At 31.3% G+C, this 24,569-nt stretch overlaps 2 protein-coding genes and 1 long non-coding RNA gene across 3 annotated transcripts; 1 reads left to right on the top strand and 2 right to left on the bottom strand.

The window, feature by feature from the left end:
- The first annotated feature begins 1,788 nt into the window (after positions 1–1,788).
- LOC107957030 (pentatricopeptide repeat-containing protein At1g71210, mitochondrial) lies at positions 1,789–4,401 on the top strand. The gene has a single exon (XM_016892460.2). The coding sequence runs from the start codon at positions 1,789–1,791 to the stop codon at positions 4,399–4,401; it is 2,613 nt and encodes an 870-aa protein (XP_016747949.2).
- Positions 4,402–7,586: 3,185 nt separating this feature from the next.
- LOC107899734 (uncharacterized) lies at positions 7,587–12,084 on the bottom strand. The gene is made up of 3 exons (XR_001684804.2): positions 11,258–12,084; positions 9,078–9,140; positions 7,587–8,287 (listed from the first exon to the last, which is right to left on the bottom strand). It is a non-coding gene; the product is annotated as an uncharacterized lncRNA (long non-coding RNA).
- Positions 12,085–17,795: 5,711 nt separating this feature from the next.
- On the bottom strand, positions 17,796–20,324 carry LOC107898476 (probable WRKY transcription factor 75). The gene is made up of 2 exons (XM_016823937.2): positions 19,804–20,324; positions 17,796–18,250 (listed from the first exon to the last, which is right to left on the bottom strand). Exons 1-2 carry the CDS (start codon positions 20,199–20,201, stop codon positions 18,055–18,057), a joined length of 594 nt encoding a protein of 197 aa, XP_016679426.1. The 5' UTR covers positions 20,202–20,324; the 3' UTR covers positions 17,796–18,054.
- Positions 20,325–24,569: the final 4,245 nt, after the last annotated feature.

Genomic DNA, 24,569 nt, shown 5'->3' with positions numbered 1-24,569 from the left:
ACCCAAAGTTTATATTTTTTTTAAAAAAATTATAAAAATTTTAAAAAAATCTAAAGAATATATGAAAAAAGCTAAAAATTTAACAATTTTCTAGGGCTATATACATTCTCATTATGAGAAGGGGTCATTCGAGCGTATCTAAATAGATACTATGTTTACATATGGATCCCTACATCATTATATTCCATTTAGGATTAGGAATGGGCATAACCGAGTCTTCTTTTTACATATCTCTCGTTATTTGAGACCCTATTCACCTCTTTTCTTTTTTCTTCTTCTATTGAATCGAGAAATAAATAGGTTTGATTGTCCATCTTTTAATATAATCTATATATATTTAATATAATCTTAATATAGACATCCTCCGGATACTTCAAACTGAAGTAATTGGATGTTTGACTCAGGCCTATATGACATGACCAATCAATAGGAATATTCCAACACTCCACATTTGTCATATATTTCATACATCACACTAGATAGATATCATATTCATGGAATACGATTCACTTTCATGATGCCTTGGTGGTGAAATGGTAGACACGCGAGACTCAAAATCTCTTGCTAAAGAGCGTGGAGGTTCGAGTCCTCTTCAAGGCATAATATTGAGAATGCTCGTTGAATTGGAATAAGTTCGGCAGCGGGTCACGAGATCTTGGTGATCTTCTCTATCTAATGAATGGGGAGTCCGCTTTGAAATCATTCGCCCTGCACCCACCCCCGAGTATATGCTTCAATAGGAATCACACACACAAGGGTAGATTGATACAATATAAACTTTTGGTAAAATGCCCCCGAGTAACCCAGCGGATAAAGTACATTACATAGTTCATTTTAGGGATTGGCGACTTACCCATTCCGTGACTTTGGCACTGGGCGTTCCAAAAATGGGTATTATCGGGTCGGGTGAATTCAATAATAGACGCCAGGTGGCATTCCAACTTTTGTTCTCCTTTTAAGACCTATCCGAAAGAGAGTCATGTACTTCTTGGTCTTGAATATCTGAATAGGGTGAACCGTCCCATGGATATCTTTGCTTCAGAACAAAAGAATTAGAACAGAATTAGGCTCGGTCAACTGGAATGTGTATTATCCATATATTATCCATATAGGGGATCCTCCAATTGAAAAGATCCATCGACCTAAGATCAATTTTATTTAGCTATTCAATTAAACCAATGATTCGTTATTGGAGCAGATAGCAACAACCATTTCATCCAACATGCGTATTTTTGATTTTCCAGTGGATTTACATCTTTCATTAATGGAAATTTTTTGATGTAGCGAGAAATAGCTCTGGTTGTTCGCTGTTCAAGAATTCTTGTTTAGGCAGTTCATACCATCCATACATAGTGTTTTGTTCTAAGATTTCAATTCTTCCATGATTTAGCAGTAGTATATTGCTTCATGGAGCTAAGGTCTAAAATATGGAAGAGATAAGTGTTTCCACAACTCTACCACCTAGTCAACTCCGTTCCAATTAATCCCTATTTTAATAAATTATTAATAATTCAAATTTAGTATATTAAAATATAATATTATTTTTGAAATATATATAATTTCAATTAATTATACTAAAATAAAACAATTTGATTGAGAGTGAGACTCCAGTCAATTCTATCCAACACAAGGATTAGGATATTTAAGATTTATCCCTTGTAATATTATCATACAAATCTACAACTCAATAGTTGTCTCCTTTCAGCTTATGGGAGTTGGGGGTGGGGGATTGGATTCAGAGATTAAAAGAGACGAATCCATTCCCTGTGAGTGAAGAAAGAAAAGATAATGATAAAGCTTTTAGGTTCAATTAAGCATGTAGCTAAATCCGCTCAGTTGAAAAATCGTAATGGTAATTCATCTTCCTACTCTTGTTTGTTTCTCCCACCATCTCCCACCAACTCTTCAGCGGTGCATCTCAGCGCCAAGGATGTTGTGGCATCCTTAAAAGACTGGTTCAAGTGCCCAGACACACCTCTACTCGACCGCATCTTCACCATCCTCAGCTCCCAGGACGATGCTTCTTCCAGGCATGCCACTGACCTTGCTCTCTCCCACCTCAACCTCCATCTCTCCGAGACCTTTGTCCTCCAGGTCCTCTCTTACGGCCGCTCCTCCTCCCAAGATGTTCTCTCCTGCCTCAAGTTCTTCGACTGGGCGGGCCGCCAGCCGGGATTCAACCACACCCGAGCCACCTTCTTTACACTCTTCAAGATTCTCTCGACGGCCAAGTTCATGCCCTTGATGCTTGACATCTTGCAGGATTTTATGGAGCATAGGCGCATTCACAATGTCAGATTTCACGACACTTTGGTTTGGGGTTACGCCCTTGCTGGGAAACCTGAGATGGCACTCCAGCTGTTCGGCAGAATGCGATTTCAGGGTCTTGACTTGGATACCTTCACCTACCATGTGCTTTTGAATGCTCTTGTAGAGGAGAGTTGCTTTGACGCCGCTGACATGATTGCTAAGCAGATCTCAATGAGGGGTCTTGAGAATGACATCACCCACTCCATCCTGGTCAAGTGCTGGTGCAAGCAGAACAAGTTCAAGGAGGCGGAGGCCTATTTGCGTCGTTTGGCGGAGAGCAGGAAGCCTGTTGATGGGCATTCCGTGAGTATTATGGTGAATGCGCTTTGCAAGGGCAACAGATTCAAGCATGCGGCTACCTTGTTGGAGGAGTTTACGGAGCTTAATGTGCCAATGGAACATGCTTATGGAATCTGGCTTCAAAACGTTGTTCAAAGTGGGAGGTTAAACTGGTCCTTGGACTTTATCAATAGTAGGAAGCTATTATACAGGAATGTTCCCCGCCTGTTTCAGTACAATGTTTTGGTGTTGAAACTATTAAGCGAGTACCGACTGAATGATGTTTATGAATTGTTAATTGAAATGGAGAAAGATGGGATTTCGCCTGATAAGGTCACCATGAATGCCATTTTGTGTTTCTTTTGCAAGGTTGGGATAGTGGATGTTGCCATTGAGTTGTATAACTCCAGGTCAGAGCTCAGACTATCTCTTAATAGCACAACCTATAGTTCTTTGATCAATGATTTATGTTGGAATGGAGTTATTGATGACGCTTATCGTGTGTTAAGAAATTCAATTCGTGAAGGTTACTTCCCCAGTAAAAATACCTTCACGCATGTTGCGGTTGCCTTGTGCAGAGAGGCAAAATTTGACATGATAAAGGAACTGGTAATTTTCTCTCTTGAGCGAAAAGTTAAGCCCCGCTATGCCATATGTGACCCATTTATTGTGGCTTTGTGTAAAGCAAATAGGATTGAAGATGCGTATTTATTACATGGTGAAGTTTGTAGAATAAATAAAGATATTGCACGTGAAACTTACTTTCACTTGATTCATAGTTTTTGCCGGTCGAATAGAGGAGATATTGCTGCAACACTTTTATTTGAAATGCAGGAGAAGGGTCATAAACCAACTAGAACATTGTTCAGATCTGTTATCTGTTCCTTGTGTGATATGGAAAGTCCGGAAAACCAGTTCTTTAAAATGTTGGAGATGCAGTTATCTCATTTTGAGCCAGAAGCTCGTATTTTTAACTTTTTCATCTCCGGAGCTGGTTATGCCAAAAAGCCTGAACTAGCTAGAGAAGTCTTTGAGATGATGCAAAGAAGTGGGATTAAGCCTGGTCTGAGGTCCGACATCAGTATATTGGTTAGTTACCTACAGAATAACAGAATTTCTGATGCTCTAAACTTCTTTAATGACATACGTCAGAGAAGAAAGATAGGGAGAAAACTATATAGTTCCATGATAGTTGGTCTTTGTAAAGCTGATCAGGCAGACTATGCACTGAGTTTCATGAAGGAAATGAAGGGTAATAATGTATATCCAAGCATGGAATGCTATGAGCTTCTTATAAAGCTGCTGTGTTCGAAGAAAAGCTACTGGTTGGCTGTAAAATTGGTTAATGAGTTGGAGAATTCAAGGGGCTATATTACACCTTTTATCGGTAATGTACTTTTGTTACATTCTTTAAAGACAAATCAGTTGTACGAGGCTTGGGTTCAATTCAAGGAAGGGGAAGATGAAACATCAGATGTTTCGATGCTTGGGCGAGTAATTGGAATATTTTCTGGTTGTATCAAAGCAAGCATAGATATTGAGAGGGCGGAGGAAATTATTGCAAAATGCTTCCCACTTGATGTCTACACATACAATACATTGTTGAAGAAAGTAAGTAAAAGCAAAGTGGAGGAAGCTTTTGAGGTGTATGATTGGATATGCGAAAAGGGTTATGAGCCAAATAGATGGACTTATGACATCATAATACATGGTCTTCTCAAGAAAGGTATGAGAGTTGAAGCTCAAAGATGGTTGAAAGAAATGTCTGAGAAAGGTTTTGATTTAACAGACCGAACCAAAATGTTACTCTAACCGTTAACAGTCTTCTTCTTTTTCTTTTTTCAACTTTGTAGAGAAATGAATATATCCAAAGTTATTTGATTGACGAATTTGGGTTGATCCAATGCATCAAGTAATAAAGTTTTTCAACGTATCTTACCCTTATGCCTGGTTTGGTTTGGTTTTTAGCGTAATAGTTAAGCATAAAACAAAGAATAATTACGATTAATAAGTAAAATAAGAACTTTTTCAAATCAAGTAAATTTTTTTTGTTAAAAATAAATTCTGAAAGTGGATATATATATTATCAATTGAATTAATTTATTGTTAACTTATATAAAAAAGTAGTATTTCTTATTCAGAAAGAGAGAAAACTATATTCATAATTTTATACCTACATTAAAAATGTTGTTAATTAACCTAATATTTAGACATTTACAAGATAATAGATTTTAAACATTGAATGCAATATTGCATTAATGACGTTAAAATTTAATGTATATTGAAGCTGAAATGATTTACTTTGTATAACCAATCAAAGTTTAGAGATATTATTTTCCTTCATCTTTGGTATCTAACTTTGAAATTTTATTTTAAAATATTGTTATAACTTTATTAAAGTCTGTTATCATATAATGTAATAATGTGTCATGTTACAAAAATGTGAAAATTATATATTTACATAAGTAATTTAATTGACAACAATGTAAAATTATTACAATTAACTTAAAAATTATTTTACTTTTATTCTTGAGGAAAGTGAATATTCAATCAATTAACAGGTTATAACAAAAATTATTTTGTTTTAATATTATGTCATAAGTTACAAAAATAATTATAATATATGTTTTATGAATTAATTTAGTTTAAAAGTATTTTTTTGGGATAAATTTGTGCATTCCGTCCCCACCAAAAATAGTGTCCTGTTTTCAATATTATACTCCTACCACCATGTACAATAAACCTATACAATGTCTCTAAATCCCCATGTTATACACAGCGGGTCATTCGTGTTAATTCTCACCCCAATTAGTCTCAGAGTCAGTTCTTCATTGCTTTTGAAAAGTGCTTTTGAGAAGTGTTTTTAAAATATTTAAGAGTTTGATATTGCTGTCAAAAAGTATTTTTGAAGAATAAAATATTCATTTTAGACATGATATTATAAAGGAACAAATATGTATTTAAATAATGTTCAAATTAGTTAATATTATGATATTTTAGCAAAAATATAAAAATAATTTATTATAACTTATTGTTAATATTTTAATATATAATATTAATTTTAAATATTTCTAAGTAATTAATATTAATTATTTATTAAATTTAATTAGAATATATAAACTATATTTAAATATTTAAATATAATAATTAAATATTTGTAATTAGATATTGACACAATTGTATTATTATAAAAATTATTTTTTATTTTTTACTTTTAATTAATGCTTTTAACACATTTGTATTATTTTATTTTAAAATGTATTTGAATATATAACTCATATTAGATATTAACATAACATAGAAAACATAAACCTAACAAATTAAAATATTACATATATTTGGATTAAAGTTTTAAAAATGGATAATATTTATATACCAAATATAAATACTAAAAATTTTACAATAGCATTTACAGTTTAAAGTAAATTTATTAAACTAGAAGCTATATCATCTCTTGTTAATTCCATTTCAAAACCACTTGAATTGTTTAATTCACCGTCGTCATCACCATCATCATCGTCGTTGTCATCATCATCACTTTCTCGACCATGCGTATTTTCTGAATCAATAATATTCTCATATGCCCAGTTAATATCTCCGTATTCCATAAAATCTGCATCATTTCGACCAACATGTTTTCGGATAAAATTGTGTATCGTCATTGTAGCAACAACGATCATCGTTTGCTTTTCAAAACTATAACTTGACATATCCCTTAAAATGGCCAATTTTTTTTTTCAAAACACCAAAAGTTCGTTTAATCACACTACGTAATGATGAATGTGAATGATTGAATATCTCTTCTTTACTAGATACCGGTCTACCTCTACGAAAGTCAGGTAAATGATATCGCTGACCTCTATATGGTCCAAGATAACCTTTCATTTGAGGATATCTAGAATCAACAAGATAATATTTTCCTATAAGTCATAATATAACAAACAATTAATTCAAGAATTTTTTTATAAAAATTATCAATTAAAGAACTTATACTTTATTATTTAAAAAATCACATATAAAAAATATCTAACCATTTGGTGGGTGCGGAAATTTGTATTTCGGATCTCAAATTGCATCAAGAAATATTCTAGTATCATGTGCCGATCCTTCCCATCCAGCTATGACAAAGGTGAAACACATATTAAAATCACATACTGCCATAACATTTTGAGTCATGATACATTTTCTTCCAATATAGGGAATTTGTTCATTTGGTGGAAGAATAGCGGCAATGTGAGTACCATCAATTGCACTTATGCAATCCTGAACAAATAATCATATTATTCTAGTGCATATTTTTAGTCAACCAAATATATTAAAATATAATAATATAAAATTAAATTTTAACCTTAAAATGCAGCATATATCTAGAATCATTACGTATTTGTTCGGGTATTGAGCTAAAAAAAGGATCTTCAGGTGCAATTAGATCAGTGGCCATCCTTGAAACTTTCTCAAGCACAATTGCAATCTTTCGACTTATTGTTGATCCAGATCTTTGGAATCTTTCTCGACATTGGGAAACTTTTGCGCCAGTGCCCAAGATGTATAAAAAAATTCCCAACATTTCACTAGAAGATATGTTTCTTGAAGTTTTCAAGTTGTATCTTGTCTCCAAAACTCTCAACAAATTTGTGAATACCATTTTAGACATCCTAAAATTAATCATACAATGTGACTCGTGACCGTCAAGGATCTCTCGGATCCATGTCTCACCTGACTGTTTTGAATCCATGCATGGTTGCCTCAATATATACTTCTCGTAATATAATTGCACGGAAGAAAATGCAACAACAAATAATCGGTTAAAACATTCCATGCGTTGTAAAATCTCTTTCTTTTCCCTTTTATCATCACTTTCATCACCGTTGTAATTCTCAACTATACTCATCACTTGTGAATAAATTTTATATCCAAAATCATATATAAACAACTATTGATAAAACTAATTTAGTATAAATAAGTAGAACATAAATTCAATATCCAAAGACCAAACATAAACAACTATTAATAAAACTAGATTATACATAAATAAGAAGAACATAAATTCAATATCCAAAAACCAAACATAAATAACTATTGATAAAACTAGTTTAGCATTGTTGTTTAGTCACATAATAGATATCTCTAAACCCAAGAAGATTAGAAAATTTTCAACTATCCTCCATTTCCGACTTAAGCCACAAAGCTCTAATCTTGGGATTAATTGATAAAAACATAATTCGCTTGTCCTTATTGAGCAATAATTTAAGTGCGAAAAAGTATAGCGAACTAGCTTCTGAAACTTCTTCCGACATGCTGTCAAGCACTTTGACTGCTTGTGGAATACCATATGGATCCATAACAGGAGTCAAAATAGATGTGGCTTGACTCATACTGTCAGCTGCATTGCATAATTTTTCTTTCTTCCAGTTTTAAAACGTGAACTTGATATCTCAGAGTTTTTTTTTCTTTTTTGACCGTTTCCATCAATTTGAACATCATTTGAAATGTGAACATCATTTCTCATATTTTCTTCTTCATTCTTTTCAGGTATTTCATTGTTAAAATTCTCAAAAAAATCACTCCAGAGTGTACCAGAAGAAGGTGCCCATGCTTTATCACCTGTTGCAACTATCCCCATGAACATTTGGTCCAACTTCCCTTCGAATTCGAGATCAATGTCCGATGTTCTAAATTTTTGAGCTTCAGGCACAACCTACATATAAAATAATAGTTTAATAACAGTAATTATCAATAACCTCATAAATAAGAAAAAAACAAAAATATTCAGAATTATTAATGTACTTGTAGCCTACTCTCCCACCAATCATCAGATGCATAAATGGTTCTTTTTATAAGATTCCACCCTAGACCAGTATCTTCGCCTTTAAGTTTTTTTCCAAGCTTTCCATTCTTTTTTTAGGGCATCCCACCTATTTTTAAGTTGTCTTTGTGAAAAACCCTTGCCTGTTTCTTTCTCAAATTTGGTCATTATTTTCAACCATCCATCTTTTGTGAAACGAGTACCAGGCCTATTACCTTTCAATATCTCTTTAATACAAATATCACAAAATATTTTTGTCAATCTCTTATCCCACTTTGCTTTCACTTTTCCACCACTAACTTCAATCGCCGAAGTACTCATCTATTGTGTAAACGAGCAGATTCGTTTCAGCCAGTAAAGCAATCAAAAAAATCAAATGTCACATAAGTATATTTGTTTACATGTGTATCAAAATATTTTCCTCTAATATTAATTTTACTAAAAAATGGACCCGACTATAAATGTTATATGTCTTTATTATATTCCCAATGTCCAATGAAACTTCAAAAATTAGCCTAACAACAATAACATGGCTAGCTCCCATTGTCTATAGAGGTAAAGTTCATTTCTTTAGGAAAAAAGATCAATAGAATTTTGCAAATTGATACATCAATGTTAACTACATCTAACTATTCAGAATCCAAGGCAGAAGCAATGAAAGAAATGTAATAAGCTTACAAACCTGGGATTTACTTTGTCAAGTCCAAGAACCAAAGAATTCCAGAATAGGTTGATTGAGAATAAGCTGAAAATAGTCAAGGGGAAATAAATTAAACCAAATCAATCATTTACAAAAGATATTTTACTAACTACTGATTTTATCAATAAATTCACTCAAAAATCCATTCTCATCCATAGAACAAAGAATTTATAATTGAAAAAACCTAAAGTGTACTTGGAGACAAATGCAACTATTGATATTTATGGAAAATTGAAAACGTCAAATAAATAAATCAAATGAGTTCACTCATATATACTAATTTATATAGTACATTTATGTCATGAAATCAATTCGTAGAAAGGAAACAAAGCAGGGCAGTGCATGGAAACAACTTAAGGATAAAGCATAAAATAAAAGCATACTGTGATTTACAGTATTTTCATTCAGTCATTTTGCGTTCATTATGATTTTAGTTTTAAGACAAAAAGACAAAGAGAAGAAGATATATGGTGGTATGCAGTAATGTCGTTTTTTCCATTTGCATTTTCTTGGCTTTGCTGCATTAACTGTATTGTTTTTTTTAATTCAAATTGTTTTGTTTGTTCTTGATGTAACTAATGCAGCATAATATAATATGTTATTGCAGCTAAGAGAGAAGCTGTTAATGCCGTAAAAAGGGCAGAGAGAAAACAACAGCTAAGGGAAAAAGTGAGCCACTTTTTCTTTATTTGTTTTTAACTTATTTTTTAGGTTTGATACTGGCTATTGGCGAAATCAGCTGATGGTTTTGTTCGAGTATGCTATATGTAATAAATATTCTAAATGATTGTAGCATGAAAAATGAAAGTTACCCTACTGGATTTTGTTTAGGATATAAGTTGTTATACCGTATTGGATTCAAGAAGGGTAGAACTGCATGAGCAATTATTGCACATATAAATTTTAATCTCAATAAACATATACGTATGATGTTGTTGTTCTATATACATAATGATATATTTGGATTATGTTTCTTGTCTAGTTTCTTAAACCAAATACATATGTATTCTAATAAAAATAATAAATGACTGTAAACTATGATCAGAATGGCACAATGTTTCAATGGACTTATATTCAGCTTCACTTTGTTGCTAATTATTCAGATATTTACGATGAGATTAAAGAAGTTCTAGTAGTTTTGTTGATGTTGCTTACTAAATACTTATACAGTAGGTGCTAAATGCTGGGATTATAATCTCATCCTTTGACCTTATATGAACATTGTTATTTGGATAACTAAAATGAAAATCCATTTGATTTCTCTGGCAGAAACCACATGAGGAACTACAAAGGCTTGAAAAGGAAAGACAAGCAGAGATAAGAAGCTACAAGAGTCTTATGGTCTCTGAAAAGATGAAATCAAACAAACAAATTGCTACAACAAGCAAATCTTTGCAGAAACTTGAAGAGGATTTTATGTGAACATATTGGTATTTCAATGCCAATTAGCAGCCAAAAACGTACTTCCTGTAAAAGAAAAATAGCGGTTTGATGTTACTTTTATTATTTTTATTATTACTATTGCAAGCTTGAAGTTGTTTGCCTCAATAATAAGTTACCAAAAAGTAGGCTACAAGAATTGGAACAAACTTCTATTGTAGTTGGCAATAAACTTCTATTGTAATTTGGTTGGTGGGGTTAGACCATTTGATTTTGAAAGATAAGCTTCCATGGAAGAATCCTAATCATTTTTTTCTTTATTATTGGTGATGATGGATTTTCAACATATTATTCCATGGAAACGTATTACAACAACATTAAAAACCAAAAAAAGGGGTCTTGTCTAACAGTGCTGGAAAAATCATGCAAAGTATCTAAAATATCAAATGGCACTCACTTTGAAGAATGTAGGAGGAACTGGGTACCCATAATATTCAAATATTTAGTCTATATTTCTTCTATTTTCATCAACTAAAATAGTTTGGTCCTGCAGGTTTAACTCTAAACACTCCTGGGGATCTAGCAATCACTAAAGCAAAGCAGAGCAAAGCTGTAGAGGCACAAAGCAAAGCAAAGCAGTAAAGCAAAAGAGGCACAAAAGCCAGAACTTTCCCTCTTTTTTTTTGTTGGAAGAGTTACTTACCTGCGGAAGAGGAACTAAAAAGCAATTAAAAACAAATCATAGTGAATAATTAAAGAGAAGAAGAAGAAAACAAACTCACCTGCGGAAGAGGAACAAAGAACAGGAAAGAGCTTTGAAAGCGAAAATGTGAAAAAAATAGGTATAGAGCTCCAAAGAACCAGCAGAGGAAAGAACATTTTTTGGGGGAGAAGACAGGATAAAAAGGTCAATTATCAGCCAAAAGCACTTTTGGCTGAAGAAAAGTTAAATTTTTTAACTTCTTCATCTGCAGAGAAGGACTTTTTAGATAGTGAAATTTTTTCTGAAATGGAGGTCGTTCTTCATTCCTTTTATTGTTGCAAAAGTCCTTCTAAAACGCAAAGGAGAACGGGGCCTCAATCTTACTTCATCAAATAGAGCATGCTCAGATTTCTACTTCCAAACTGTCGTTGGTCTGTTTCTCTCAACACTGAATAATTCCTATTTTAATAAAATGGCGAAGAATGCTTTCCCTTTAGCCCATTACAGCTCTTGAGCCCAGTTCATAACCTATTTATGTAGTGAACACATCTGTAAAATCATCTGTCATATTGTTCTTGAATAAGCACACTCAAAGAAAATATGGTTCATTGTCTCCCTTTTCACGAGATATAGTTGACACCTATCATCAACATTCAAGCCCCATGCTAGCAACCGATCCTTTGTTGGCAACCTATTTAGAATTTCCATTCAAGCAACCATTGAATGTTTAGAGATGTAAAGTGGAAACTAAATTAACCTCCAGAAAACTTTCCCAGTTTTCGGCCTAAATTTATTCCAGGCCTTACCAACTAAGTAATGCCTTGGAATGTTTCCATTCCCTAAGCAGACAAGTGCCTTAGTTTCAGTAATTTCTTCCAGCTCCAACTACTATTCTACGTGCAAGCTATTTGCATCAAACTCTTCCATTCCAAAACATATGCCCTTGTCCAATAAATCCAAAAGGACCATGCTTGCATTAGAATAGCCCAAATGTGTTGAATAATGCAGGCTTGATTCGAACTTAGGAGATCCTTCAGTCCAAGGCCTCCCTTTGATTTTTGGTTTACAAAACATATCCCAACTCACTCTAGCTCCAATAGTTGATTCCCCATTCCCCTTCCATAAGAATATCAAAAACAACTATTGATCTTCTTAATTATTACTATGGGAAGGATAAAATGTCTAACCCAGAAGTTCTTATAGCATTAATAAGTTGCACTCTATTGAAGATTTGCTTCAGTTACCATAATCTAGCTAATTTTAGATATAATCATAATTATTTGATTTGTTTTAGATTTTTTTAGAGATTATAATTTTGTTAGTAGCCTATTTTTAGTCAATAGTTGTTATCTTGTTCACTAAATAAACACTAGTTTTGGTTTAATAAAATATACTCTTTCCATTCCAATCTCTTTTCAATAAGTTTTTCTCAAAAACTCCAACAAATTAATATCAAGAGCTTTCTTCTTAAGGGACCTGTATGGAAAATATTTTGTTTTCTTTCTTTTTCAATGGTGACAGTTACCATGTTTGGGCAGCAAAGATGGAGGCTCATCTAGAGGCAAATGATATCTGGGAAGCTATAGAGAGGACTGTGAAGTTCCTTCATTATCGGCCAATCCAACGGTGACGCAAATGAAGAATCACAAGGAGAAGAAATCAAGAAAATCAAAGAAAAGAGCTACGTTATTTGCTGTAGTCTCATTTGACCTCTTTCTCAGAATTATGACAATGAAGTCAGCCTTTGAAGTTTGGAATTTATTGAAGGAGTATGAAGGGGATGAAAGGATTAAAGGCATGAAAATGCTAAACATGATTAGAGAGTTTGAACTCCAAAAGATGAAAGACTTTGAGACGGTGAATGAGTATTTTGACAAATTGCTTGGTTCTGAATTTTCTGATTCCAGATTAGTTCAAAAAAAATCTTGTAACTGTTCCTGAAAGATTTGAAGCTACCATTTTCTTTCTGGAAAACACTAAAAATCTGTCAAAGATTAGTTTGGTAGAATTGATGAATGCTTTGCAAGCACAAGAGCAAAGAAGGCTCATGAGAACTAAAAAAATTGTTGAAGGTGCATTAGTTGTACGAGCTTAGTATAGTAGAGGAGGAAAGGGAAAGAAACATGAAAGTAACAAAAAAGGAAATTCAGGTTCTGATTCTTTCAATAAAAATACAAGAACAAAATATGATTTTTTCCTCATTATAAACATTATGGAAGAAAGGGTTATCCACCTTTTAAATGTTGGAGAAAGCTAGACCATCAATGTGAAAAATGTCAGAAGATGAGGCATCATCAAAGAATTTGCAGAAGTAATACTTAGAAAAAGACTAAAGCACAAGTGTATTTGCAACAGAACAATATTGCTCAAGTTGCTGATGAAGAAGAGGAGGAGCAACTCTTTGTGGCCACTTACTTTGCAACCTGTCATTCGAGTGAGAAGTGACTCATTGACAGTGGTTGTACCAACCATATGACTTTTGATTATGATCTTTTCGAAGACTTGGATACTTCATTAGTTTTCCAAGTAAATATTGGTAATGGTGAGTGTGGCGCTGTAACACTCCAAACCCGGCCTAAATGTTATGGCTGAATCTGGAGAAGTTACATCAACTCCTTTGAAAAACCAATTTAAAATCTACCTTAGAAATCGTATGACCTGAAATCTTAATTTTAGCTGATCTCATACGAGTTTTAGAAAAATCTCAAGTTCGAAAATACTTATTTTATAATAAAAACACTTAATCATTTTATTAGTTTAACAGAGGAAAAATTTTCAAAGTTTAAATTGAAAATCGAATTTTTAGTTTGTTAATTCGTATGATTTTGCAGTTTTACGTTAATAATACAAAAAACCGACAAATAAAACAAAAACCAAAAACAAAGTCTAAAATTGATTTAGAGTCCAAAAGTCTAGAAAAGTCAATAAGTTAAACCATCATATTAAATTAACCAAGAAAACAATCCGAGCTTCCACACGCCGTTCAATCCTAAATTTGTAGAATTACCTGTAAGGTCAAAAACAGAAGGGTGAGATATAAAGCTCAATGTGCAACTAAACTCAAACAGAGAACTCAAATAACAAAACAATCAAAACACGGGATTGCAGAGAATTTTATCTCGATCATTTGAACAAAACTGAGAATGCATGATTATGCCAATGCAGTACTTTTCAGAAAACATAATGTAGATTTTTCAAAAAACTTCCTACCCAATTCCGCTACACACCAAATAAAGTTCCCCAGAACTCGTCCATCCAATCACACCAACAAATAGTTGTGGTTAATGCCACTAGAGTTGCAATTAAAATTTCCAAATCGGATATATGTGGTCAAGCCACTAGAGTCGCACTATTTGGTTCGGTAGCTGCTCGTCAACTTCGACTTCACCTTGACGTGCACTCGAGGTTGATCGCTAACTTCGTCTCCTTCCTCCATGTTTGATTGTGATCGTGTCCTAGTCACCCATCGGGGATCCCCCCGAGTTAAGTTGGCGGTTACAAAGATTACCCACCTCGGTAGAACAACGATGCTGGGGTTTTGCGACATTATTGGTGGGCCACTATATGGTGTCGCATAACCCGATTGCAGATAAAATATGGAAATTTAAGGCAATATTGGATGCGTCGATGTTGTTGGTAAGATCGACATGTAATATGGAAAGGTGGGTAACAGTCGTGTATAATATATCATTGGAGAGGTGTTGATACAGGGAATGATGGGGCATGTTGTGGTGCTTGTGTAAAATAAACTGGTGCTAAATGTGTTGATGCAAGGAATGATTGTGCGTGTTGTGGTAGTTGTATAAAATAAACTAGTACTAAAGGTGATAATGTGGGGAATGAGTGTGTGTGCTGTGATGATTGTGACAAAAAAACTGGGTTAGAAGCAAAAATAATTGAACCAAACTGACTAGAAGGTTGCATGAAAATCGAGTCCTCTGATGCAGATGGAGCAGATATTAATCCTGCCGCATTTCTGTCTTCTAACCTAGGATTGATGGGCCCTTGTGTTGGCCTCTTACGATGATGTTGCCTACTTCTCTTTAAAGCCGATAATAGATGCGACTTGCAGTTATGCCTGAACCAACCCATGTAACCCAAAGATATCGTCAACTCCGGTGTGAGAAATAGTTCACACGTTAGCAAGAAATCGCACCTACGCTCCCATATCTCGATATACTTCTTATGGAATGTTGGCCAATCTTTATCGAGTCTCCCTCGCAAGTCTATCTTGTGCAGGTCATTGAGTTCCTAGGGCTGCAGCGGAATATGTTGTGTACACCCAAACTGTCGCATGACTTGGTCGGATTTGTGCATTTTGACCATTACAAAATGACCAATGAAACTTTGACGTGCTAGATGTTGCGATTGGCCAAAAATTCGGCTGGGATGTATTCTTGAATCCTTGAATCCGCATATAACATCCATACAAACTACATTATGAATTTATAATTTTTAGAACATGCGCAATATCTAATTTCAAGTGCTAGAATACATATTATATAACTTTGAAATTCATAAACTAACCTCCTCTTCGGTTTCTTAATCTAGAGCCAGTTGGATATCCTCGGGCTTGATCGGTATACCGTTGTGTCTCGCGACGTTGTTCCACATTTTCAAATAATATGTTATTTCAAAATTACAACAATGAAAATTAAAAACGGTAATGATATTGTGGAATGAATTTTACCATATGATGAGTGGGAATTCATAAGGGAGTACCATTCGGGGGTGTAAAAATGGTAGTCGATACCATGCCTACGATCGGAGAAAGATCATACATTTATCGGTTTTAGATTTATCTGATATCATCACTCGACACATTTCTCGGTACATTATCACTAGCACTGCTGACCCTTAACTAAGTCATCTCGATTCCTTCAAGTCGGTTAGTAGTAGTAGCCACCTTAAATGTACCAGATTGCGAGATTTATCTGGCATTAGCAGACCCCCAATCAACCTCTAGATGAATGCACGCGCGAATTGTTCCTTTTCAACATCGCTCATTGAAGCCTTGATAGTTTGGAAGTTGTCCTCTAACCGTCTCATCTCGATCCGGCTACCCCTAAACTTGTTCGACAGCTTCCCTAGTAGTTGCTTGCATGTTACACTCCAATCGGCACTAATGACATCCCCATTAATCAGTAGACCAAGTTTTAAACTGACGTCCTCGAGTGTAATTGTACACTCGTCGCAGGGAAGATGGAACGTGTGCGTCTCCGGTCTCCGTCTATTGACCAAAGCACTAATGAGTAGGGGATCCAATTTAGTTCCCTCGAGCATACGAGCCACGTATAAAAAGCCCGCATCTCATAAGTGTCTATGAATGACCTCCGGTTCACCTTTACTTAAGTTGTTTATGTACGTCTCCAAAATCCGATCTTCGAGCTGAGTATATAAATATAAAAATAATAATAATCTAAGCAACATAATAATTAAATATTTGAATTTAAATAATTTAATAAATTTTCTTACCATTTGTAATTGAACGTCGGAGATATGCTTCTCATCCAAATGAATAAGTTGATTTGCCATTTAGAATTTATAAGAAAAAAATAAAATCGAAAATAATAAAATTTTAAAAAATAATTGAGGATTGAAAATTAAAACTTGAAGATTAAAAATATAAAATTGGAAATTGGGGGTTAAAGATTGAAGATTGAGAATATAAGAAGGAAGAATGAGTATGGAGTATTTGGTTGAAAAGAATGAAGATTGGAGGGGTTTATATAGGAATTTTTATGGCTATTGGAGCCTTACTAGCCATTAGAAAAGTTATCGTTGAAAGGAAAATGTGTCTTATAGGGCGCATTTTCACTGATGTGGCAGTGAAAATGCGCTCTGTAGGACGCGTTTTTATTCTCTCTCTTGAAAATGCATCCTATAGGGCATATTTTGCTTTCTTTCTCCAAAAACAGCGTAGATCAATAATTTTAAGAAATTCAGTCTAATTTTTAAAATAATGCTTTTTCAGCATATTTATATAAATTAACCCCAATATATACCTTGTATGAAATTTTATATTTAATTGTTTTAACTAAATTTAAGAGAAAAACAATACCTTAATTATATATTATAACTTCTTTTAAAATCAGCTTAACGTATAATAGTCATTAATTATTCCCTAACTTCGTACCTAAAGTGTTTTTTTCTTTTACTAAAACTTACCTAAAGTGAGCTACGGAACAATACTAACTAAAAAATGAAAAAAAAAAGAGTCAAAATGATAGGCAAAAATAGCCTTTATAGCATATGACGAATTCCTTTATTATTACTTTAAAATCTAAAATTATTATATTTACTCTAATAATTTATTTATTATTACTTTAATTATAGTTATAGTTATAATTACAATTATGGTTGGTTATGCAATCACTTTTCATAAATTATTATAATTATGATTATAATTTTATTTATCATTATATATTTACTTATTAATATATAAATTATGATAAAAAGTAAGAATTGTATAATGATTTATGAAAAATTGAGACTAAAAAATGTTAAAGGAATTAAACTTGTTAAAATAAAACAAATCCTATAACAAGGACAATTTAGTAACATGGGTTTTAAGTAATCATACATTTCGTCAACCAAAGAGAGTAATGTAACACAGCTTTTAATTTTACATTCTTGTAATCCTATCATGAAACGTAATCTTACCTTCCTTAAACGAAACCAAATGTGCATCTATGGGGTTTAAAGTTTGAATTTCCTTGCTATAGTTATAAGTAATTAAGCACTAGTAGAAAAGAAAAAAGGTAAGGAATAACAATACAGTATTATTAACTATTCCATAGGGAAGGAGTAAATCAAGATATATGAGCATGTGTTTATTTGGATATGTAAAAAAGAAAGGGCATAGAGATACATTAGCTAAAGATGGATGGGTTTGAAAAGAGGTGTATAAACATGCATCTGACTTAAGATATGTTCAAAATTGTCGGTAGGGTTATGTATAGGATGAGTGTGTATTCCTTCGTAAGTCGTCACTACGATACTTTGATCCTTGCTTAGACGTTGGACTTGCTTTTTTACATTGCATCCTTGATGTGTGCACCGATAGTAGCTTCTGTACATAACAAAAATCATGCATTAATAATTCATAATTATTTTGAACACCAGTTCATATATTACATCAAATTGTAGTTTGTCATCTTTTGGGATTAAGAGGAATGGCTTGGTGATCAATTGGAGAAGGAACACCATTGGTTTCCTAGGTTGCATGGAATATTTTGAAGACCACTTAATTAAATAAAAATAACTAATAAAATGTAAAATAGTTGTGTTGTTCCAAAAATATAAAAAAAATAAAATTGCAGGGATTTTGTTTTTTCTAAGATAAACTCTTTCAAATTTGAATATCATATTTTCTTTAAAATATAAAAATAACAAAATAAAATTTTAAATTACACCAACAATATTTATAATATGGAATTAATATATAAAACATACTTTACGTTTATTATGATTTTTCTAAAATGAAACCAAAGCTTTTATTGAATATTTCATACATTGAATTGGCTGTAAATGATTGGAAAAATTATGGAAAAGTAAAAAAAAAAATGATCAAGTTAAAATTTCTTTAAAAAATATTATAGTAATAATACATATCTGAATAAAAAGGGCATCCATATTAACTAACACATAAAATGTCTAACAATGTACATTTGATTTAAGTAAATTATGCAAAAATACATTAAACTAATTCAATCAATTATATATCAAAATTAAATTATTCAAATTCAAGAGCATAAATAAATGAAGAACACAGTATGAAATATAAAATAAAAAAACAATTTAATTTAATAAAATGACCAAATTGCGTCAAACCATCACTGCATCTAAGGCTCAATTGAACAAATCAAAACATGTTCATGTTGTTAGATAAAATTTTAATAAATAAACATAATATAAAATGTCAAGTTTAATTTTCTTAAATGCAGTAAAAAGCCTTGTTTTAATTTCTTATTCTAAGTTATAAATACCTAATAACTGTTTTTACATTCATCCTCACTAACTAAATATGAATTCATAGTTATTTTATTCTCTAAAAATCTTGTCAAATTTAGCTCTACAATATATGTGGATAGTATTTGGTATACTTATAATGTATTTTCTTTTTAATTTCACAAGTTAATTTACAAATGTTCATGTGTCTACTTTATTAAAATATTTTTTCATATTTTACTAAACTTATTATGTATGCGTATATATGTATATGATTCAACATAACTATTAACCCTAGGCAAATACTCTAAAAGCGTATGCATTTTCATCTTTTGTAGGTACATTAAAGGATAACACTGGTTACGAGTTTTAAAGTTGCTTTATACTTAAGACGATGATTGAACTCTTGACCACTAATTAAGATAAGAGAGACCCTTACTATCTCATCTAACCCATACATATTATATAACTTTTAATTACTTCAGTGTGAAAAGATTTGATATGTGGATAATAATGGTGGGTCTATAATATGTTTGAAAACATTTTTTCTCCAAAATATACTCTATACAAACTTTATACTATATGCATAAAGATCATAATCACCCTTTGAATAATGGGGAAATGCATCATAGAATGGGAAAAAATAATAAGGGAGATAATATTAGTAAAACAAACCTTGGGAATTTGCTGTTCTTAACAGCTTTTTGCCCATATTTCCTCCAGCGATATCCATCTTCAAGTATATCAACTTCACTCCTTGTTTGAAAGGCATATCTAGGCTTCCTAATCATCTTTTCCTTCTTTTTATCAGTAGCAGCTGATGATTTTAAGTGATAATCAGCTTCAGACCCAACAAAGCTCCCATTCTGATCAACAGGTTCCTTCACTTCTGCAGCTTTCTTGACGAACTTCTGATCTGTCTTCAAATCCATCAACCCATTTGAACTATTCCCATGAAAATTGTTGAAAACATGAGGACTAGTAGGTGCCATAATGTTTGTTGTCAAGGGATCATAAGCTGCTGATGATGCCGGGGAAGAGATAGGAAAGAACATCTGATATTTATTCTCCATTTAATGGAATTAAACCCTCTGCCTATATTAACAGACAAAAACACAAAAAGAATGAGAAGATCAAACAAAGTCTACAGCAAAAGAAGAGGCGGCTTAGCTTAGCATAGGTTGAAAAGGCTTTCCAAATTCGTTCAACGGATTTAATAGGAGTTAAAAGGTGTCGTAGACGGCACGGGAATTCTTTTTCCAAGGTAAAGAAAATTAGTGAGCTCCATTAGCGGATTTGACTAGGAAAATTTGGGCGGCCTCATCATTAACCTCAATAACCACTAACTTTTAGTGATCATTTATATATTAAATTTTGTAATTTTAGTTATGACTTCAATTTAAACTTATTAAGTACAAAAAAACAACCTTATTTTAGTTTATGGAATTAATGGCTATTGTTTGATTCAAAATTGAAAAAATATAAAGACTAAAAATGATAAAAATGAAAAATATGGGCTAAATTTATACTTATGCATTATGTAGGACTAATAATATAATTTGAACTAACAGATTTAACTGCTCCTACATGAATCAAGACTAAAATTTCAAAATTTAAAGTATAAAAACTAAATTTGTAATTTACTCAAAATTTGCTTTATTCTTTCACAAATGTAAAAAAGTTTAAACAAATAACACGTGATTACTACTTTGTTTTTATAAGGTGGAGCTGATTAATCAATGTTTTAATTGTTATTTTAGGAAAAAATTCAAAGTAACGTGTCAATTTTCTTCTTCCCGTTGTTAGTTAATAATTTTAAAGGGATGAAAGTCTAGTTATGTAGATTATTTAATTTACTTTTTATTATGTTACATAGTTCAATCATGCATGGAGTAATTATATTTTGATTTTATTTATATATGTGTGTGCCTCATTTTTTATGAATGATCGTCGTCAGTGATCTGTTATTTAGTACCAATGGATTTCATTGTTTAATGTTTTCGGCTTAGTAAAAGTTGTATTAAAAAATCAATAAAAGTTGGACTGTTTTCTTCATTCAGTTATATATATATATATATATATTATATACATGATAATTAATTTTTTTAATAAAATTGAGAATGTCTTTAAAATATATGCATTTTTAATTCATGTGTGATTGACCGTAAAAACGCTTCCTTCTATACGACACCTTTATTGTTTATATATAATGTATTAACTAAGATGGGTGAATGTACAAATTTTCAATTAATTTGAAAGAATGATAAATTGGATGAATATGGCCATTCAATAGTTCTGATTAGGATCTCGATTGAAGTGGCTAGATATGATTCCCGCCAAATCAATATAGATAGATCCTAAATATATCTATATTGTTGTAAATGAATGATTTAAAAAAAAAGATGTTATTGATTATACATCTTAAAATATGTACTTTTAGTCTCGTGCATTCTATCTATCATTCATTCTACCATAATACATACATAAATTGCATAAATAGGGATCATAATACCATGCATGCTATTGGGTTTTATGCATTTAGTCATCCATAATATGTTAAGTGCATGTATTATAACTCTCCTTTTTGATTAAGTATTCCTTATAAATATGTCTCGTTAAAAGGATTCAAGAAAAAAATTTCCAAGTATTTAATGCATTTCACACACGAACATCTTAAAAATTGAATTCACTTTTATTCAAAAGCTCATGTGTGTAGAAACAGTTTAGATTAATATATTTAATCTTATTATCTATGTAGCCACCTTTGATTTGTGAAATGTGCGCTGCATTATCCTCATGCAATATGATTGGTTTGTCATTTCTGAAAAGCAATCCACATGCTTTTCTAATATGTTGAATCATGGTCCTTGACCCCACACATTCACAACTTGTTCCATTAAAAGCCAATACTTTTGCACGATTTGATGAGGTAGCAATGATTAGTTTACCATCACAACATGCGAAAATGTAGTTGGTTTAAGAATGATCAGAAAGGTATCCTGCATTACCAAACCTCCTTAATTCTAATTTTACTCCATTTAGGCCATATCAAATTTGCCATAGACGCCAATCCCATGTCTTTGTGTTAGTGTATAACTAAAGCTTGTTAGTAAATAGTTGTTCTACTTCATTTAAATCTAAACAATTATTCATTGTAGATTAAGAAATAAATTTTATATTTTTATAAACATATATTTTTTAAATTTCAAAATGATAATATAAAAAGTTAATATTTTATATATTTTTTAAAATATAATAGTTGTCCAAATCTATTCTCAATGTAAAATAGCTTTTAAATTTATACATATGTATTAAGAATATTTTTAATTAGAGCTTCCCACATGTCATGATATGAGGTTGTCATGTGTCATCATTTAATTTGTTGCCAATGCTACATTATCAAATTGTAATCGCATTATTATAGAGACATCAAAATATGTGACGAAATCCATATTTAAGTACTAATTAAATCCAAAAACATTAAGATATCAACTAATAAATACAAGTAGCCAGAGAAAATATATATTAGCCTTAAAAATTTCAATGCTTTATCAAATAATTACTAAATTTTTAAAACTCTATGAGTCTTTTGAGTGAAGATGTATATATATACTCTCTCTTTTTTCTAATTGAGGTTAGATAATAGAAGATTATAAGTTTATGGGTAAACTACATTATTAGCTATTAAATTATAGGTAAATTTTTATTTTAATAATTTAACTAAAAAAAATTTACAATTTGATCATTGAATTTTTTGAAATTGTTTTTTTTGGTCACGCAACTATTAAATGACACTTTTTTAGTTGATATAATCACAATTTTAATCCTCAATCTTTATACTTTCTATCAAATTGACTTTGATTATATATAAAATGATAAAAAAAATATTTTTTTTAAATTTAGAAAATTCTAAAAATTAAAATAAAAGTAGGTAACAATTTTCAGAAATAGAGAAAATTAGTTTTTAACTCTCCTAATTTTCTCTCTGTATTATCTATATAGAAATATCCAATGCCTATTCTCTAAAATATAGAAAAAGAATAAAAATACTAAGCAAAATGATTAGTTTTGCTTTCTTTCTTTTTTACCTCTTTTGTTTCTTGACATAGATTTTTTGTTATAAGAAAAGAAAAATTTAGAATATAATTTGTTTTTATAGTATGAGTTTTGGAAAATATTTTAAATTAATTGAAAATTTGAATTGAGTCGAAATTTTTTTTGGCTAAAAAAAATGACATTAAAGTCAATTTCACAAACCTCTGTAACATTAGTTCTAGATGTTCTTCATGGGCGTGGAACTTGACTTAAAGATATTACAATTTGATTTCAAGCAATACTAAGGAAGCATGCAATGATCTAGCTTTTCTTTTTTCTAGTTTTGCTTTGTTTTAAATTGTTATTAGATTCTATTGAATGATTTTTTTTATTTCTCATGCATATTTGTTTTTCAATGACAATATTTTTGAGATTTTATTTTTCTATAATTTTTCTATAAAAATTTGTATTTTTAAATATTTTTGAGTTTTTTTATAATTTTTATATAGAATCGAGATCAATTTCAAAGAAAATATAAAATTTAAGGACTAAAATTGTTATTATACCTACTAGAAAAGTGTCACTTAACAATCGAGTGACCAGAAAACCAATTTCGAAAACTTTAGTGATCAAATTGTAGGTTTTTTACTTAATTGACCAAAATAAAAATTTACCCATAATTTAATTTCTAATGACGTAGTTTACCTAAATTTATTTAGATAGTTTCAGAAAAAAAACCATGCACGCAAGTAGAAAAAAGAAGAAGCATCTTTGGCATTTTTTTTTGGCTTAATACATTATTTGATGCTTGAGTTTGATATTTTTTGATGTAATACTTATAGTTTTTTTGGTTCAATGTAGTATTTGTATTTGAAAAAACTTACATGTTTTGTTACTTAAAATAATGTTAAATTAATTCAAGTTTTAGGATTTATTTGATGAAATTTAATTGCTAATATCATTAGATCTGAATTTTTATGATTTTGTTAATAAAATAATTTTAATTGAAAGTTTGTTTAATTTTATGTTTAATTTGTTAAATACAATTTGATGACGGTGTCTTTTTTCAGGTTGTATTGATTATAATTTTTTATAAGAATTGGATGAAAGTTAATTACTAATATTGTTGGTTAATTATATTTTTTTATCAAATCAACTAATCTTGAAACTCAATTTAAACACCATCATTATTTCAAGTAACAAAATGTATAACTTTTTCAACTAAAAATATAGAGGAAAAAAAACATAAATATCACATTAAAAATGACAAAATCAATGAGGTATATTTTTTCCAAAAGAGAAATTACTTATCGATAATGTAAGAGGTGATAAGCCAAGGGAAATGAGTAACACTCAAAACATCTCTATTGACATTTTTTAAAAATAATTATTAAAAAATTCCTAAA

Source organism: Gossypium hirsutum, chromosome D04 (assembly GCF_007990345.1).
Source record: "Gossypium hirsutum isolate 1008001.06 chromosome D04, Gossypium_hirsutum_v2.1, whole genome shotgun sequence".
NCBI classification, from domain to species: domain Eukaryota; kingdom Viridiplantae; phylum Streptophyta; class Magnoliopsida; order Malvales; family Malvaceae; genus Gossypium; species Gossypium hirsutum.
Note: the sequence above shows the minus strand (reverse complement) of the source record. Positions and strands in the feature narration are given on the sequence as shown.

Bases quoted from the DNA above. Each gene is read 5' to 3' on its own strand.
- LOC107957030 (XM_016892460.2), top strand. From the start codon at position 1,789: ATGATAAAGCTTTTAGGTTCAATTAAGCATGTAGCTAAATCCGCTCAG.
- LOC107898476 (XM_016823937.2), bottom strand. From the start codon at position 20,201: ATGGAGAATAAATATCAGATGTTCTTTCCTATCTCTTCCCCGGCATCA. The intron at 18,251-19,803 runs GTTTGTTTTACT...TGTTATGTACAG, and splicing joins AAGAACAGCAAATTCCCAAG to AAGCTACTATCGGTGCACAC.